The 18,981-nt window shown below is 47.9% G+C and overlaps 2 protein-coding genes across 2 annotated transcripts; both read right to left on the bottom strand.

Annotated features, from left to right (window-relative positions):
• Positions 1 to 1,080: 1,080 nt before the first annotated feature.
• Positions 1,081 to 6,299, bottom strand: LOC141992710 (ovomucoid-like). The gene is made up of 4 exons (XM_074962045.1): positions 6,242 to 6,299; positions 3,558 to 3,580; positions 1,402 to 1,517; positions 1,081 to 1,162 (listed from the first exon to the last, which is right to left on the bottom strand). Exons 1-4 carry the CDS (start codon positions 6,297 to 6,299, stop codon positions 1,081 to 1,083), a joined length of 279 nt encoding a protein of 92 aa, XP_074818146.1.
• A 6,169-nt stretch (positions 6,300 to 12,468) lies between these two features.
• On the bottom strand, positions 12,469 to 17,687 carry LOC141992709 (ovomucoid-like). Its single transcript, XM_074962044.1, has 4 exons — positions 17,630 to 17,687; positions 14,946 to 14,968; positions 12,790 to 12,905; positions 12,469 to 12,550 (listed from the first exon to the last, which is right to left on the bottom strand). Exons 1-4 carry the CDS (start codon positions 17,685 to 17,687, stop codon positions 12,469 to 12,471), a joined length of 279 nt encoding a protein of 92 aa, XP_074818145.1.
• Between the last annotated feature and the right edge of the window lie 1,294 nt (positions 17,688 to 18,981).

Below are 18,981 nucleotides of genomic sequence, written 5' to 3'. Positions count from 1 at the left end.
CTTACTAGGACATAGACAATCTCCATTAGTAGAGCCTGCCCCAAGGGATGTCTCTGTCCCAACCACGTGCTCCTCCGCACCTCTCGGCTTTCCCCCAGCCCTTAGTTTTAAAACTGCTCAACGACCTTTTTAATTTTAAGTGGCAGCAATCTGGTTCCAGTCTGGTTTAGGTGGAGCCCAAAATCCTTCCTGTATAGACTCCCCCTTTCCCAAGAGTCATTTCGGGCTGCCCCTTTATACCAACCTCCCCGTTCTTTGTCTCCGACGTCTCCCTGCCCCCAGACTCTCCCGAGTCACTGGGAGTCCCCCAGGGCAGCCCAGAAATGAGGCAGCTTCCATGCACGTGAAGAACCAAATGTGGCAGGTTGTTGGTCTGCTGCACAGGGCATCAGCGCAGCTCAGACCCCAGTCAGAGGGACTCTGCAGTCCTCTGTGCGCCATGGAGGAGACAGACAGGCTGGGCAGCTCGTGGGTCTCTGGGGGGGCAGTATCGGAAGGATCAAGGGTTTGTTGGTGTGTAGGGTGTGGCGCACAGCATGGATCCACATGTCCACAAGCCCTTTACACCTCCCACCCCGACAAGTAGCCCCCTGGGCTCTATGTCTGGGTTGGGGATCCTGTATCCTCCCATTCCTTGCTGTTCTCCCAAGTCAAGGCCTTTTACGTGGGCTTTGCTCACGGTCTCATGTTCTGGTCCATGGAGAACACTCAGGCCTGGAAGGGAGTCAGACACAGGGAACGTGTCCGGGGTTTGTGTATCGATTCATCTTGTAGGAAAAGCCATGGCAGGAGGAGATATAATACTTGCCAGTCTGTGGCTCCCTTAAAGCCTGTGACTGGTTACTGCACTTTGTGTTCTCATTAACTCTGGTCTGTAAGCTGGGGAGAGCTCGTGTGAGACACGGGAGAGCAGAGTCCCTCCTTGGAAAGGGGAAAAAACCCCACAGAGGTCACAAATTCTGCTGAGTTTGCTTTATTGCATAGACAGGTGGGGAGTCAGCGATGCTCTTAGAGGCCTGGAACCGATGGATGAGAGGAGAACGTGACTCCATGCAGGGATCTGCTCGTGGGAACCAAATGCTAAAGCTCTTCTCTTTCCTTGTCCTCATTGTGCGACCTGCATTCTCCATAATGCTCAAAGCAAAGACTTCCAAGGTTTTCACTAGAGGAAAGAGAGAGACACAGAACTCAGGGCTGCAACCTGATGGCCAATGAGAGCAAAGCATCTGTCAAGGCCCCAGTAGGTCAAATTCACCAGAGCTTATTTGCTGACAGGAAAAATTACACTGAGGAAGTCGACCCAGCCTCTGCAAGGTAAAGATATGGGCGCAGGCAGGGCCTTGAATTACCTCATGATTGTATTTTAGTTTTTGTTAATGGGCCCTTTATTCTGATACTTACTAGACTGCTCCACAAAAGGCACATTTGTTTCCATATGTCTTGCCATCAGTGCCACAGACCGGGTAGTACTCTAAGGTGCAGATTTCCGGAGGCTTCTTGTACTCACTGCAGAAACCCTACAGAGAACATTAGTATTGCTATTAGACTTATTGTCTGCATTTCAGTAGTGCCCCGACGCCCCCACTCACCCATGGGGCTGGGCATGCTCTGAATAGCGAGGAAGGGACGGTCCTGCCCCCCAGAGCTCACAGTACCTAATCCTGTCCCTAGTCTCGACTGACGTTCTGATTAACTGACTTCCCAATTCCGTTCTCGCTGCCAGGAGGAGCCGGGCCCGTCTCCCTGGTGTAAGAGACGTTTCTGAACCCACATCACATGGTGTGTGAGCGAAGGGGCATCTCCGTAGGCATCGGATGCTAATCTGACATTACCCAGGGTACAATCTGGACTGATGAACAGCTGTGTCCCCTCAGTTCTCCAGCCTGGGGTGCCTTTTACACTGCTTTGCTATGAAAGCAACCACTCCTGTTCCTACTCACACACAGCTTCCAGCATGTAAATTACTCCGAGCTGTACGGTATGAGTCCTTTGGCAAGCCACTCTTGAATTACACTGCAGGGGAAGAGCAGCAAATTTCCCGTCCCAGACTTTCCCCCAGAAGTGTGCATCTTGTACTGCCCAGCACCCTCCTGGACCATATAAGCTCATATAAAGTCTGTCATTTTATTACTAGAAAATGAAATGCACAAATCCTATTGTCGCAAATGGAGTTTTCCAAACACTTCAATCCAAACACACTGGTTTAGATAAAACAAGATTCTTAACTACAGAAAGATAGATTTTAAGTGATTACAAGTAAGGAGGCATCAAAGTCAGAATTGGCTACAAGAAAATAAAAGCAAAACACCACTAATGCTTGACTTATCAAGCTAAGTGAATTCAAAGCAAAAGGTCTCTCTCACCAAATGCTTCAGCAGTCTTACTGGCTGTCATTTCCGCCAGGACCCCTCCCTCAGTCCAGTGTTACTTTCCTTGTCTTTCAGGTGTTGTTGATGTCATGGGCAGAGAGAAAGGGAGGAGTAACTTGGGGAGTATGTTCCCCATTCTTATATTTTTCCCTCTTCTTTGAGCATCATCTCCAGCTGGGGTTCATGCAACAGAAAGTTTGTGGGGATGGGAACCACCAGCTGTTCCTTTGCCAACAAGTAAATTTCTCGCTCACAGCTTTTTTGCTGCCAAAGAATGGCCCCTTAACCACGTGATGGTCCGTTTGATTATGTTGAGACCTGGCTGAGGTGTTAGTTTGTCTTTTGTCTCTGGTTTATGACTGTTTCCCCAGACTGGGGACATGGCTTATACAGTAGAATCTTATAACTTTACATACTCACATACTTAACAGGACAATAATGTTCAGGACATTATGAGTTTTCAAACCATACCTTACACTGCATACTTTGTACAAAATTTATCACAGTCTTCTTAAAGGGGTGAACATAGGGGTACAGGCTGGTCTAAGAGATGCTTCTGAACCTACCTCATATAGAATGTGAGTGAAAGAGCATCTCCACAGGCAGCAGATGCTCATAAATAAAAAAGCTCATGCTCTTCTCATACCGTCACCTCCTCTGTTCTGTCTCAGTTGCTCCCTGTGTCTCCTCCAGGCCCATCACAGACTGCCCTGTACAATAGTCTATGGAATCCATCACTCTGACCCCATGGCTTACGTCTACTCGGCAGTGAGACACTCCTGGCTAGCTCAGGTCAGCTGACTTGGGCTCGGGCTGTACAATTGCTGTGTAGACATTTGGGCTTGGGCTGGAGCCCGAGCGTTGGTACCTCATGAGGGTGGAGGATCCCAGAGCCCGAACATCTACACCGCAATTTTTAGGCCTGCAGCCCAAGCCCCCTGAGCCCATGTCAGCTCAGCCGGTCCAGCCATGGCCAAGCCCTGGATCTTTTGTTCCAGTGTAGATGTACCCAGGGATTCTCAGCCCCAGAGATTCACTCTCCCCTGGCTCGGGCACGAGGTAGACTCTGCTTCTGCTTTGAGTCATGAGTTCTAGCATGTTTCTAACCCAGAGATCATGGTCCCTGTGATGTTACAAGCCAGAGACTGGGGAAAGTGATTATTAATGAACAGGGAGAGTTCGACTTACCTTACCAGCCTGGCCAGCAGCATCTGGAACAAAACATACAGACAGAATGAGACTGTTTCAGATTCTCTCTCCCATCCTGGTGCTGGGGTTATTGATGTCCCGAGTTCTGACCAAGTCTCTCTCTTTACTTCTATACAGAGCCTTTTCAAATGTTCTGGTATGGGGTTGTGCCACTAGGGATGTCAGCTCTTGTATACCTGTATTAACTGAATTGACGTCGCAAAGGAGGAACGGAGGAAGAGGCAAACATTCTTGGGACGTTCCAGAGTGATCCTACTCTAGACAGGTGTCTCCTCTACAGGATCTCACCCTCACCTTTGGGGGAGGCTGGGGAGTTTCCTACTTTTCCAGGAACTTCTGAGAAGATATCAGTGCTATTTGTTTTAACCCTTCTCCTTCTGGATGAAGGGTAACATTGTATCTACTCACTCAATTCAGTGAAAGGGTTCAGAAAACATTCATGTTGTCAGCAAGACTTAATCATAAAAATGCAAAGAACTTTCTTTCTTTCTTTGGAGTTTCATGGGGGATCAGTTCAACCATAGAGCGGGATCATGCTTGTCTTAAGCCACCTATAATAAAACAACACCCACATGTTGATCTCCTCTTTAGCTTTTGAAACACAGGCCCCCGCCACTTGAGCCTAAGGACTAGCTCTGTTAGCTGCCAGCTCCATAATACCCTGATGTTCTTTCAAAGCTACATCCAGCCAACAGAGGCCAAGAAACATTCATTGACACCAGTGGTAGCAGGATTGGACCCAAAACTATCCACAATAAAAGTGGTTAATGGTTTTGCTTTCAAAAGCCTGTTACGGAGTCCTGCATTTCAGAGGCATTTCATACCACAGCCACTTTTCTGCCATTGGGTTCTCCTCTTCTCAGCAGGCTACCTAGTCCATTTATTGACACTGTCTGGTGCTGGCCTCTCACATTGGACTCCTGTTCAGGTGTCTTTGTTGTTCCCTGATCTCTCTTTAAGTGTGCGGGGTTTCCTGGTTCTGCTTCTTGGTCCTGCTAATTAGGGGCTCTGTTGGGAAACTGGTGATCTGGGTCTTCAGGAGTCCATTTTCAAAGAGCCAACCTAGAGCAATAGGGATTGAATTGTGCCTCGGTGCCTTCGGGAGCAGCCTGCTTTGTCTCTCTCTGTGTTTTGGGTTCTTGTGTGTTAGGGTTCTGGATTCTGAGAAATCATGTCGTAGTACATTACAAGCATCCAGAAAGAGAGTTTTACATTTTACTCTAACATCCGTTTGGATGGTGTGACCATAACACCGCACACTCTGCCACGGACCCTGTCTGGTCCATTCATTGACACTGTCTGAAAAAGACCAGAACACTAAAGTTTGTGTCTCAGCAGCTATTTTGCAGGATCCAGGATCTCACGGGCATCCATAAAAACCTCAGCAGCTTTTGACTCTCTCTCGCTCCGTATCCGATGAAGTGAGCTGTAGCTCACGAAAGCTTATGCTCAAATAAATTGGTTAGTCTCTAAGGCGCCACATGTCCTCCTGTTCTTTTTGCGAATACAGACTAACGCGGCTGCTATTCTGAAACCTCCATTATTTCAGTGTCTCTTCAGAGTTAAGCCATAGCACAGAATTACATCAACAATTACTCAATTCTAATGAGACATTTCATTCTGAACAGGTCTGACTCTGTTTGTTAATGAAACTCTATCCAATTGACTAAGATATCAGCCCCCCAAGTGAAGATGATCTGTATTAAGGAGCTATGGATAACGGGATCATCCAGCATTACAAGGTAGGGATTTAACCCCCAAAAAGCAAATGTTTGGAGAGGATCTAAATCCTCCACTTTCTACTTTGGCAATGCCATAGATCTTGTCATGCTAATAAAGTATCGTTGAATTGAATTAACTCAGGGCATAAAGCAACTCCTACATAATACAAGGTAAGAAGAAATTTTTCCTGTGGGAAGCTTCCCTCAGAACTGCTGAGGGCCTTGTACATCACTCTAAATACACTGGCACAGGCTAGTGTTGGAAACAGAGATTGGGTAGAAGGGTGCCTGGTCTGATCCAGGGTGGGAATTTTTGACTCCTGATGGTAGGGTAAGTAGATAAAAATTGTGAAAAATTGGGGGGAAGGGGAGGGGAAATATATAGGCGCCTATATAAGAAAAAGCCCCAAATATTGGGAGTGTCCCTATAAAGTCGGTACATCTGGTCACCCTACCTAATGGCCTCTTTGTGGAGTTTCATAATAAATTATGACAGGAATTAAAATTATTTAGGCAACTAGATCAAGAATTTTACTGCTAACCAACCTCCTTGTCCCCAACAAAATAATCAGAAAACAACCAGAAGCGTGGATGAGAAGAAATTCAAAAAGAAAGGGGATTCCATGGATGTTTGTTTTCTAGGGGCTGTGAATCTTTTGAGCTGCCTCGGTTTCTGGCAGAGTGAGTGAGACCCCAGCCCAGAGAGAAGCCCGGGAACAGCCCTTCCGAGCTCTGGGATCCGTGCAGGGAGGTCAGCGCTCCTGGAACCAGCCTGCTGCTCAATGTCCAGGCTGTGCAGTGGCATCTCAGAAATAAACCAGCTGCTCCTGGAATCGGCCACTGTGGGGGTGTGCGAACCCCTATATAGATGAGAGAGAGGCTGGCCCCATCCTTTCGGGTATAGGGCAGGGCTCAGCACAGGCTACAGCCAAAGTGACTCACCTGAGTAGAAGCAGCAAAGTGCCAGAGCGAAGAGCAGAACGGCCCCTGTTATCTTCATGGCGGACGTGGCTGTCTGGTCTGCAGTGGGCTCTTGGTGCTCTGCTCCCTCAGTAAACCCCCCCCACAGAGCCCCACTATATATAGGGTGTCGGAGAACCCACCTTCATTGTGACTCACCCTAAATAGTCACTCACAATTCCGGCAACCGGAAGCAAAGCTCTCAGTGGGAATGCCAAGCTGTGAACAATGTTTCCTCCACAACAAGTTTCCAGGATAAGTTGGAGGAAAAGTCACACCCTTGATTTGGTGAATAATGGAGTAGTTATGTGGGCTGAGTGCTCATCATGGCGCACATGGGCACCCAAACCTGGACATTCCTGATTGTCAGGACTGTGAGTGTGGAACATATTCGTCACGCTGCATGTTAAAGGCACCGAGCCAGCAAAGCACCTGACAGTTACCGTGTTACCAGCCTCTTTCGGCCAGACTCTGCAGTCGGTCCCCGCAGCAGGGGGAAAGCTGAGCGTAAGCGACGGTCCTGCTGTCCTGATCTTGCACGTATTCTGCCCGGAGCCGGTGCCTGGCTTAGTTTAGAGGAGCTAGAGGGCAGGTCTAACTCAAATATAAAGAACTTCGTATTCTTTTGATACCATCCCCTCTCTCGTTCCATCTCTGAGTTGCTCCCGGTGCCTCCCACAGGCCCATCACAGATGGTGTCCTGTCCAATAGTGCATGGAATCCATCAGTCTGACCACAGGGATTCGCTCTCCCCTCATTAGTGCCTGGGGTACAGTCTGCTCCCACATTGCCTCATGAGTTCCAGCGTGTTTCTAACCCGGAGGTCCTGGTCTCCATGATGCTACATACCAGAGATTGGGGCAAGTGACAATTCATTCACAGTGAGAGTTCGACTCACCCGATGACCCTGGCCGACAGCATCTGGAACAAAACACAGACACAAGGGACACAATGTCAGAGAGAAACCAGCTAAAACCAGTCATCTCTGCCTAGGACAACGGATGCAGATTGCTAACCAGCAACTGGGCCATGGGAAGGAGTCCTGCACCCTCATCCAATTGCTGTGACAAATAGAAACATGGAGAGTAATGCACCCACAGTCTGACCTGAAATCATAGAAAATTAGGGTTGGAAGAGACCTCAGGAGGTCAACTAGTCCAACCCCCGAATAGCATCACTGGGCCTACAATTAATTGCAGGTGCGATTGTTTGTAGTTCCCAGACTGGAGTTTGGTTAAAAGCCCATAATGGCTCCTCAGTAACATCTTTCCAAAGGAAAATGCTGTTTCTGCCATGAGCCACTTCCCTGGCTTAATCCTGACACCCAAACGTCCGTAGCTGGTGCTGAGATGCTTTTTAATAGTCGAGCCCGTGCTGAAGGTTAGAGGGTCAGACACAGAGCTCTGTACAGGCTGCAGCAAAAGTTACCCACCCTGAAAGCTGGAGAGGAGCCCCAGAGCAAGGAACACAACGACAGCTGCTGTCTTCAGGGTGGAAGTGGTTCGTGGGTCTGCTGCAGTCTGTTAGTGCTGCGCTCTGCAGATGATCTCTCAGTGCAGCCCAAGGGAGGAGATCTCATATATGTAGACAAGAGGTTGGGTTCTCTCTCCACTTGGATTATGAAATCCCTGTCGAAATGGTCACTGACGCTACAAACCAATACAGTGATTGGTCATTCCCGATTCCTAATTCCTCATGTCTGGCTGGTCGTCTAAGCCAAATGGACATTTGGTGCCCCCTGATTCGCTGGTTGAAACTTTTGCAAAAGGAGGATTGCGTATGCCAACTAACACATAACAAATGCTTTTCTTATGAGCGACACTCGTCATTGTCACATGAGCACAGGTGTTGGCATGAAGAAGAGCAGTTCACCAACCCTAGTGTTAACAATCCCACATTACCGGATGCTCGTAAGTAGGGCAAGAATGTGTCTGTATCAAATACTCTTTGGGGACTGCAATAAATATTCGTGGGGAAAGGTTAAACTGCCCTGACATACATGGGTGAATTCAGCGTAAGCCTCTGTAAATCTTGACGCACCTGCAGAGGAAGGCAGATTAGTTACTTCAGGTGCGTCCGGGGCTCTGCAGGTTGCTGAGAACCGCCACCTTGCGTCCCTGTCACATTCCTCTTTGCTGTCCAGCACCAGAAACCAGCATACTCCAGGGTCCGTGCGCCCTGTCCCTCGCGCACTGCCAGCCCCTTTACCATTCAAGGCCCTGCCAGTCTGTTGGTACCAGCAGCTGGGAAATTCGATCTGGGCCAGGAGGGAGGGGAAGTGGCCACGTGGCACCAGCGTGCAGCCAGTCGCCCCGTGTCCATATGTTAATGGGCACAGGCAGAGCTCCCTCGGGGCAGCCCCGAACGAAGGCAGCAGAGAGGTCTGCTGGGATCCAGAGGAGCGGGACGAGCAGTGGCTGTGCTGCATGGGGCAGGAAGGCAGCACAGACCCCGTGCGGCGGGACCCCTCCGCCCCTTGTGCACCACGGAGGTCATGGCTGGGTTCAGCGTACAGGTCTCTGCAGCGGGGATCGGGGGAGTGCGGGGTCGCGGTGGGCTATTGCACAGTGGAACACCAAATGGCCCCAGTGCTGCTGCGGGGGAAGCGGTGGGATGTTCCCTTCTCTGCTCCCAAACACAGGAGCAGCTGGGAAGCGGGTAACTGTCTGCGTGCACCGGGCCCTGCTTCTGGGCTGGGGATTCCCTCCTCCCCTCTGTCTTATTATCTACCCCTTTCCTAATGATTCCCAGCATTCTGTTTGCTGTTTTGATGGCCGCTGCACACTGAGTGGGTGTTTTCAGAGAACTCTCCACAATGACTCCAAGCTCTCTTTCTTGAGTGGTAACAGCTAATTTAGACCCATCATTTTATATGTATAGTTGGGATGATGTTTTCCAATGTGCATTGCTTTGCATTTATCAACGTTGAATCTCATCTGCCATTTTGTTGCCAAGTCACCCAGTTTTGTGAGATTCTTTTGTAGCTCTTCACAGTCTGCCTGGGATTTAACTATCTTGAGTAGTTTTGTATCATCTGCAAATTTTGCCACCTCACAGTTCATCCCTTTTCCCAGGTCATTTATGAACATGTTGAATAGGACTGGCCCCAGTACAGACCCCTGGGGGACACCACTGTTCACCTCTCTCCATTCTGAGAACTGACCATTTATTCCTACCCTTTGTTTCCTATCTTTTAACCAGTTACCAATCCATGAGAGAACCTTCTCTCTTATCCCATGACTGCTTACTTTGCTTAATAGCCTCTGGCGAGGGACCTTGTCAAAGGTTTTCTGAAAATCTAAGTACACTATATCCACTGGATCCCCCTTGTCCACATGCTTGTTGACCCCCTCAAAGAGTTCTAGTAGATTGGTGAGGCATGATTTCCCTTTAAAAAACCATGTTGACTCTTCCCCAAGAAATTATGTTCATCTCTGTGTCTGACAATTTTGTTCTTTACTATAGTTTCAACCAGTTTGCCCGGTACTGAAGTCAGGCTTACTGGTCTGTAATTGCTGGGGTCACCTCTGGAGCCCTTTTAAAAAATTGGCCCCACATTAACTAACCTCCAGCCATTTGGCACAGAAGCTGATTGACATGATAGGTTAGAGACTACAGTTAGTAGTCCTGCAATTTCACATTTGAGTTCCTTCAGAACTCTTGGGTGAATCCCACCTGGTCCTGGTGACTTATTACTCTTTAATTTATCAATTTGTTCCAAAACCTCCTCTGATGACACCTCAGTCTGGGACAGTTCCTCAGATTTGTCACCTAAAAAGAGTGGCTCAGGTTTAGGAATCTCCCTCACATCCTCAGCCGTGAAGACTGATGCAGAGAATTCATTTAGGTTCTCCACGATGGCCTTATCGTCCTTGAGTGCTCCTTTAGCACCTTGATCGTCCAGTTGCCCCACTGGTTGTTTAGCAGGTTTCCTGCTTCTGATGTAATTAAAAAAATGTTTGCTATTACTTTTTGAGTCTTTGGCTAGCTGTTCCTCAAATTCTTTGTTGGCCTTCCTAATTGTATTTTTATACTTCATTTGCCAGAGTTCATGCTCCTTTCTATTTTCCTCACTAGGATTTAACTTCCACTTTTCGTAGGATGCCTTTTTTGCCTCTCACTGCTTCTCTTACTTTGTTGTTTCGCCATGGCGGCTCTTTTTCGGTTCTCTTACTGTGTTTTTTAATTTGGGGTGTACATTTCAGTTGAGCCTCTATTATGGTGTCTTTAAAAAGTTTCCACGCAGCTTGCAGGGATTGTACTTTTGGTGCTGTACCCTCTAATTTCTGTTTAACTAACCTCCTTGTTTTTGTGTCGTTCCCCTTTCTGAAACTAAATGCTACTGGGTTGGGCCGCTGTGGTGTTTTCCCCGCCACAGGGATGTTAAATTTAATTATATTATGGTCACTATTACCAAGCGGTCCAGCTATAGTCACCTCTTGGACCTGATCCTGTGCTCCACTTTGGACTAAATCAAGAATTACCTCTCCTCTTGTGAGTTCCAGGACTAGCTGCTCCAAGAAGCAGTCATTTAAGGTGTCAAGAAACTTTCTCTCTGCATCCCGTCCTGAGGTGACATGAACCCAGTGAATATGGGATAGTTGAAATCCTCGATTATTATTGAGTTTTTTATTTTAATAGCCTCTCTAATCTCCCTGAGCATTTCACAGTCACTATCACCATCCTGGTCAGGTGGTCGGTAATATATCCCTACTGGTATATTCTTATTATTCGAGCATGGAATTACTATCCAGAGAGATTCTATGGCACAGTTTGGTTCACTTAAGATTTTTACTTCATTTGATTCATTTGATGTCTTTCACATACAGTGCCACTCCCCCACCAGCATGACCTGTTCTGTCCTTCCGATGTCTTTTGTACCCTGGTATTACTGTGTCCCAGTGATTATCCTCATTCCACCAGGTTTCTGTGATGCCTGTTATATCAATAGCCTCATTTAATACGAGGCGCTCTAGTTCACCCATCTTATTATTGGTATATAAGCACTTTTAAAACGTGTCGCTTTTTAGCTGTCTCCCGTTGCATGATGTAATTAAATGAGACTTTTTTTCATTTGACTGTTTCTCATCAGATCCTACCTGTACTTTATCATCTTCCATCCTCTCCTCCTTACTAGGACATAGACAATCTCCATTAGTAGAGCCTGCCCCAAGGGATGTCTCTGTCCCAACCACGTGCTCCTCCGCACCTCTCGGCTTTCCCCCAGCCCTTAGTTTTAAAACTGCTCAACGACCTTTTTAATTTTAAGTGGCAGCAATCTGGTTCCAGTCTGGTTTAGGTGGAGCCCAAAATCCTTCCTGTATAGACTCCCCCTTTCCCAAGAGTCATTTCGGGCTGCCCCTTTATACCAACCTCCCCGTTCTTTGTCTCCGACGTCTCCCTGCCCCCAGACTCTCCCGAGTCACTGGGAGTCCCCCAGGGCAGCCCAGAAATGAGGCAGCTTCCATGCACGTGAAGAACCAAATGTGGCAGGTTGTTGGTCTGCTGCACAGGGCATCAGCGCAGCTCAGACCCCAGTCAGAGGGACTCTGCAGTCCTCTGTGCGCCATGGAGGAGACAGACAGGCTGGGCAGCTCGTGGGTCTCTGGGGGGGCAGTATCGGAAGGATCAAGGGTTTGTTGGTGTGTAGGGTGTGGCGCACAGCATGGATCCACATGTCCACAAGCCCTTTACACCTCCCACCCCGACAAGTAGCCCCCTGGGCTCTATGTCTGGGTTGGGGATCCTGTATCCTCCCATTCCTTGCTGTTCTCCCAAGTCAAGGCCTTTTACGTGGGCTTTGCTCACGGTCTCATGTTCTGGTCCATGGAGAACACTCAGGCCTGGAAGGGAGTCAGACACAGGGAACGTGTCCGGGGTTTGTGTATCGATTCATCTTGTAGGAAAAGCCATGGCAGGAGGAGATATAATACTTGCCAGTCTGTGGCTCCCTTAAAGCCTGTGACTGGTTACTGCACTTTGTGTTCTCATTAACTCTGGTCTGTAAGCTGGGGAGAGCTCGTGTGAGACACGGGAGAGCAGAGTCCCTCCTTGGAAAGGGGAAAAAACCCCACAGAGGTCACAAATTCTGCTGAGTTTGCTTTATTGCATAGACAGGTGGGGAGTCAGCGATGCTCTTAGAGGCCTGGAACCGATGGATGAGAGGAGAACGTGACTCCATGCAGGGATCTGCTCGTGGGAACCAAATGCTAAAGCTCTTCTCTTTCCTTGTCCTCATTGTGCGACCTGCATTCTCCATAATGCTCAAAGCAAAGACTTCCAAGGTTTTCACTAGAGGAAAGAGAGAGACACAGAACTCAGGGCTGCAACCTGATGGCCAATGAGAGCAAAGCATCTGTCAAGGCCCCAGTAGGTCAAATTCACCAGAGCTTATTTGCTGACAGGAAAAATTACACTGAGGAAGTCGACCCAGCCTCTGCAAGGTAAAGATATGGGCGCAGGCAGGGCCTTGAATTACCTCATGATTGTATTTTAGTTTTTGTTAATGGGCCCTTTATTCTGATACTTACTAGACTGCTCCACAAAAGGCACATTTGTTTCCATATGTCTTGCCATCAGTGCCACAGACCGGGTAGTACTCTAAGGTGCAGATTTCCGGAGGCTTCTTGTACTCACTGCAGAAACCCTACAGAGAACATTAGTATTGCTATTAGACTTATTGTCTGCATTTCAGTAGTGCCCCGACGCCCCCACTCGCCCATGGGGCTGGGCATTCTCTGAATAGCGAGGAAGGGACAGTCCTGCCCCCCAGAGCTCACAGTACCTAATCCTGTCCCTAGTCTCTACGGACGTTCTGATTAACTGACTTCCCAATTCCCCTCTCGCTGGCAGGAGGAGCCGGGCCCGTCTCCCTGGTGTAAGAGACGTTTCTGAACCCACATCACATGGTGTGTGAGCGAAGGGGCATCTCCGTAGGCATCGGATGCTAATCTGACATTACCCAGGGTACAATCTGGACTGATGAACAGCTGTGTCCCCTCAGTTCTCCAGCCTGGGGTGCCTTTTACACTGCTTTGCTATGAAAGCAACCACTCCTGTTCCTACTCACACACAGCTTCCAGCATGTAAATTACTCCGAGCTGTACGGTATGAGTCCTTTGGCAAGCCACTCTTGAATTACACTGCAGGGGAAGAGCAGCAAATTTCCCGTCCCAGACTTTCCCCCAGAAGTGTGCATCTTGTACTGCCCAGCACCCTCCTGGACCATATAAGCTCATATAAAGTCTGTCATTTTATTACTAGAAAATGAAATGCACAAATCCTATTGTCGCAAATGGAGTTTTCCAAACACTTCAATCCAAACTCACTGGTTTAGATAAAACAAGATTCTTAACTACAGAAAGATAGATTTTAAGTGATTACAAGTAAGGAGGCATCAAAGTCAGAATTGGCTACAAGAAAATAAAAGCAAAACACCACTAATGCATGACTTATCAAGCTAAGTGAATTCAAGGCAAAAGGTCTCTCTCACCAAATGCTTCAGCAGTCTTACTGGCTGTCATTTCCGCCAGGACCCCTCCCTCAGTCCAGTGTTACTTTCCTTGTCTTTCAGGTGTTGTTGATGTCATGGGCAGAGAGAAAGGGAGGAGTAACTTGGGGAGTTTGTTCCCCATTCTTATATTTTTCCCTCTTCTTTGAGCATCATCTCCAGCTGGGGTTCATGCAACAGAAAGTTTGTGGGGATGGGAACCTCCAGCTGTTCCTTTGCCAACAAGTAAATTTCTCGCTCACAGCTTTTTTGCTGCCAAAGAATGGCCCCTTAACCACGTGATGGTCCGTTTGATTATGTTGAGACCTGGCTGAGGTGTTAGTTTGTCTTTTGTCTCTGGTTTATGACTGTTTCCCCAGACTGGGGACATGGCTTATACAGTAGAATCTTATAACTTTACATACTCACATACTTAACAGGACAATAATGTTCAGGACATTATGAGTTTTCAAACCATACCTTACACTGCATACTTTGTACAAAATTTATCACAGTCTTCTTAAAGGGGTGAACATAGGGGTACAGGCTGGTCTAAGAGACGCTTCTGAACCTACCTCATATAGAATGTGAGTGAAAGAGCATCTCCACAGGCAGCAGATGCTCATAAATAAAAAAGCTCATGCTCTTGTCATACCATCACCTCCTCTGTTCTGTCTCAGTTGCTCCCTGTGTCTCCTCCAGGCCCATCACAGACTGCCCTGTACAATAGTCTATGGAATCCATCACTCTGACCCCATGGCTTACGTCTACTCGGCAGTGAGACACTCCTGGCTAGCTCAGGTCAGCTGACTTGGGCTTGGGCTGTACAATTGCTGTGTAGACATTTGGGCTTGGGCTGGAGCCCGAGCATTGGTACCTCATGAGGGTGGAGGATCCCAGAGCCTGAACATCTACACCGCAATTTTTAGGCCTGCAGCCCAAGCCCCCTGAGCCCATGTCAGCTCAGCCGGTCCAGCCATGGCCAAGCCCTGGATCTTTTGTTCCAGTGTAGATGTACCCAGGGATTCTCAGCCCCAGAGATTCACTCTCCCCTGGCTCGGGCACGAGGTAGACTCTGCTTCTGCTTTGAGTCATGAGTTCTAGCATGTTTCTAACCCAGAGATCATGGTCCCTGTGATGTTACAAGCCAGAGACTGGGGAAAGTGATTATTAATGAACAGGGAGAGTTCGACTTACCTTACCAGCCTGGCCAGCAGCATCTGGAACAAAACATACAGACAGAATGAGACTGTTTCAGATTCTCTCTCCCATCCTGGTGCTGGGGTTATTGATGTCCCGAGTTCTGACCAAGTCTCTCTCTTTACTTCTATACAGAGCCTTTTCAAATGTTCTGGTATGGGGTTGTGCCACTAGGGATGTCAGCTCTTGTATACCTGTATTAACTGAATTGACGTCGCAAAGGAGGAACGGAGGAAGAGGCAAACATTCTTGGGACGTTCCAGAGTGATCCTACTCTAGACAGGTGTCTCCTCTACAGGATCTCACCCTCACCTTTGGGGGAGGCTGGGGAGTTTCCTACTTTTCCAGGAACTTCTGAGAAGATATCAGTGCTATTTGTTTTAACCCTTCTCCTTCTGGATGAAGGGTAACATTGTATCTACTCACTCAATTCAGTGAAAGGGTTCAGAAAACATTCATGTTGTCAGCAAGACTTAATCATAAAAATGCAAAGAACTTTCTTTCTTTCTTTGGAGTTTCATGGGGGATCAGTTCAACCATAGAGCGGGATCATGCTTGTCTTAAGCCACCTATAATAAAACAACACCCACATGTTGATCTCCTCTTTAGCTTTTGAAACACAGGCCCCTGCCACTTGAGCCTAAGGACTAGCTCTGTTAGCTGCCAGCTCCATAATACCCTGATGTTCTTTCAAAGCTACATCCAGCCAACAGAGGCCAAGAAACATTCATTGACACCAGTGGTAGCAGGATTGGACCCAAAACTATCCACAATAAAAGTGGTTAATGGCTTTGCTTTCAAAAGCCTGTTACGGAGTCCTGCATTTCAGAGGCATTTCATACCACAGCCACTTTTCTGCCATTGGGTTCTCCTCTTCTCAGCAGGCTACCTAGTCCATTTATTGACACTGTCTGGTGCTGGCCTCTCACATTGGACTCCTGTTCAGGTGTCTTTGTTGTTCCCTGATCTCTCTTTAAGTGTGCGGGGTTTCCTGGTTCTGCTTCTTGGTCCTGCTAATTAGGGGCTCTGTTGGGAAACTTGTGATCTGGGTCTTCAGGAGTCCATTTTCAAAGAGCCAACCTAGAGCAATAGGGATTGAATTGTGCCTCGGTGCCTTCGGGAGCAGCCTGCTTTGTCTCTCTCTGTGTTTTGGGTTCTTGTGTGTTAGGGTTCTGGATTCTGAGAAATCATGTCGTAGTACATTACAAGCATCCAGAAAGAGAGTTTTACATTTTACTCTAACATCCGTTTGGATGGTGTGACCATAACACCGCACACTCTGCCACGGACCCTGTCTGGTCCATTCATTGACACTGTCTGAAAAAGACCAGAACACTAAAGTTTGTGTCTCAGCAGCTATTTTGCAGGATCCAGGATCTCACGGGCATCCATAAAAACCTCAGCAGCTTTTGACTCTCTCTCGCTCCGTATCCGATGAAGTGAGCTGTAGCTCACGAAAGCTTATGCTCAAATAAATTGGTTAGTCTCTAAGGCGCCACATGTCCTCCTGTTCTTTTTGCGAATACAGACTAACGCGGCTGCTATTCTGAAACCTCCATTATTTCAGTGTCTCTTCAGAGTTAAGCCATAGCACAGAATTACATCAACAATTACTCAATTCTAATGAGACATTTCATTCTGAACAGGTCTGACTCTGTTTGTTAATGAAACTCTATCCAATTGACTAAGATATCAGCCCCCCAAGTGAAGATGATCTGTATTAAGGAGCTATGGATAACGGGATCATCCAGCATTACAAGGTAGGGATTTAACCCCCAAAAAGCAAATGTTTGGAGAGGATCTAAATCCTCCGCTTTCTACTTTGGCAATGCCATAGATCTTGTCATGCTAATAAAGTATCGTTGAATTGAATTAACTCAGGGCATAAAGCAACTCCTACATAATACAAGGTAAGAAGAAATTTTTCCTGTGGGAAGCTTCCCTCAGAACTGCTGAGGGCCTTGTACATCACTCTAAATACACTGGCACAGGCTAGTGTTGGAAACAGAGATTGGGTAGAAGGGTGCCTGGTCTGATCCAGGGTGGGAATTTTTGACTCCTGATGGTAGGGTAAGTAGATAAAAATTGTGAAAAATTGGGGGGAAGGGGAGGGGAAATATATAGGCGCCTATATAAGAAAAAGCCCCAAATATTGGGAGTGTCCCTATAAAGTCGGTACATCTGGTCACCCTACCTAATGGCCTCTTTGTGGAGTTTCATAATAAATTATGACAGGAATTAAAATTATTTAGGCAACTAGATCAAGAATTTTACTGCTAACCAACCTCCTTGTCCCCAACAAAATAATCAGAAAACAACCAGAAGCGTGGATGAGAAGAAATTCAAAAAGAAAGGGGATTCCATGGATGTTTGTTTTCTAGGGGCTGTGAATCTTTTGAGCTGCCTCGGTTTCTGGCAGAGTGAGTGAGACCCCAGCCCAGAGAGAAGCCCGGGAACAGCCCTTCCGAGCTCTGGGATCCATGCAGGGAGGTCAGCGCTCCTGGAACCAGCCTGCTGCTCAATGTCCAGGCTGTGCAGTGGCATCTCAGAAATAAACCAGCTGCTCCTGGAATCGGCCACTGTGGGGGTGTGCGAACCCCTATATAGATGAGAGAGAGGCTGGCCCCATCCTTTCGGGTATAGGGCAGGGCTCAGCACAGGCTACAGCCAAAGTGACTCACCTGAGTAGAAGCAGCAAAGTGCCAGAGCGAAGAGCAGAACGGCCCCTGTTATCTTCATGGCGGACGTGGCTGTCTGGTCTGCAGTGGGCTCTTGGTGCTCTGCTCCCTCAGTAAACCCCCCCCACAGAGCCCCACTATATATAGGGTGTCGGAGAACCCACCTTCATTGTGACTCACCCTAAATAGTCACTCACAATTCCGGCAACCGGAAGCAAAGCTCTCAGTGGGAATGCCAAGCTGTGAACAATGTTTCCTCCACAACAAGTTTCCAGGATAAGTTGGAGGAAAAGTCACACCCTTGATTTGGTGAATAATGGAGTAGTTATGTGGGCTGAGTGCTCATCATGGCGCACATGGGCACCCAAACCTGGACATTCCTGATTGTCAGGACTGTGAGTGTGGAACATATTCGTCACGCTGCATGTTAAAGGCACCGAGCCAGCAAAGCACCTGACAGTTACCGTGTTACCAGCCTCTTTCGGCCAGACTCTGCAGTCGGTCCCCGCAGCAGGGGGAAAGCTGAGCGTAAGCGACGGTCCTGCTGTCCTGATCTTGCACGTATTCTGCCCGGAGCCGGTGCCTGGCTTAGTTTAGAGGAGCTAGAGGGCAGGTCTAACTCAAATATAAAGAACTTCGTATTCTTTTGATACCATCCCCTCTCTCGTTCCATCTCTGAGTTGCTCCCGGTGCCTCCCACAGGCCCATCACAGATGGTGTCCTGTCCAATAGTGCATGGAATCCATCAGTCTGACCACAGGGATTCGCTCTCCCCTCATTAGTGCCTGGGGTACAGTCTGCTCCCACATTGCCTCATGAGTTCCAGCGTGTTTCTAACCCGGAGGTCCTGGTCTCCATGATGCTACATACCAGAGATTGGGGCAAGTGACAATTCATTCACAGTGAGAGTTCGACTCACCCGATGACCCTGGCCGACAGCATCTGGAACAAAACACAGACACAAGGGACACAATGTCAGAGAGAAACCAGCTAAAACCAGTCATCTCTGCCTAGGACAACGGATGCAGATTGCTAACCAGCAACTGGGCCATGGGAAGGAGTCCTGCACCCTCATCCAATTGCTGTGACAAATAGAAACATGGAGAGTAATGCACCCACAGTCTGACCTGAAATCATAGAAAATTAGGGTTGGAAGAGACCTCAGGAGGTCAACTAGTCCAACCCCCGAATAGCATCACTGGGCCTACAATTAATTGCAGGTGCGATTGTTTGTAGTTCCCAGACTGGAGTTTGGTTAAAAGCCCATAATGGCTCCTCAGTAACATCTTTCCAAAGGAAAATGCTGTTTCTGCCATGAGCCACTTCCCTGGCTTAATCCTGACACCCAAACGTCC

Source organism: Natator depressus, chromosome 8 (genome assembly GCF_965152275.1).
Source record: "Natator depressus isolate rNatDep1 chromosome 8, rNatDep2.hap1, whole genome shotgun sequence".
NCBI lineage: Eukaryota > Metazoa > Chordata > Testudines > Cheloniidae > Natator > Natator depressus.
This window is presented reverse-complemented; position numbering and strand designations above follow the sequence as displayed.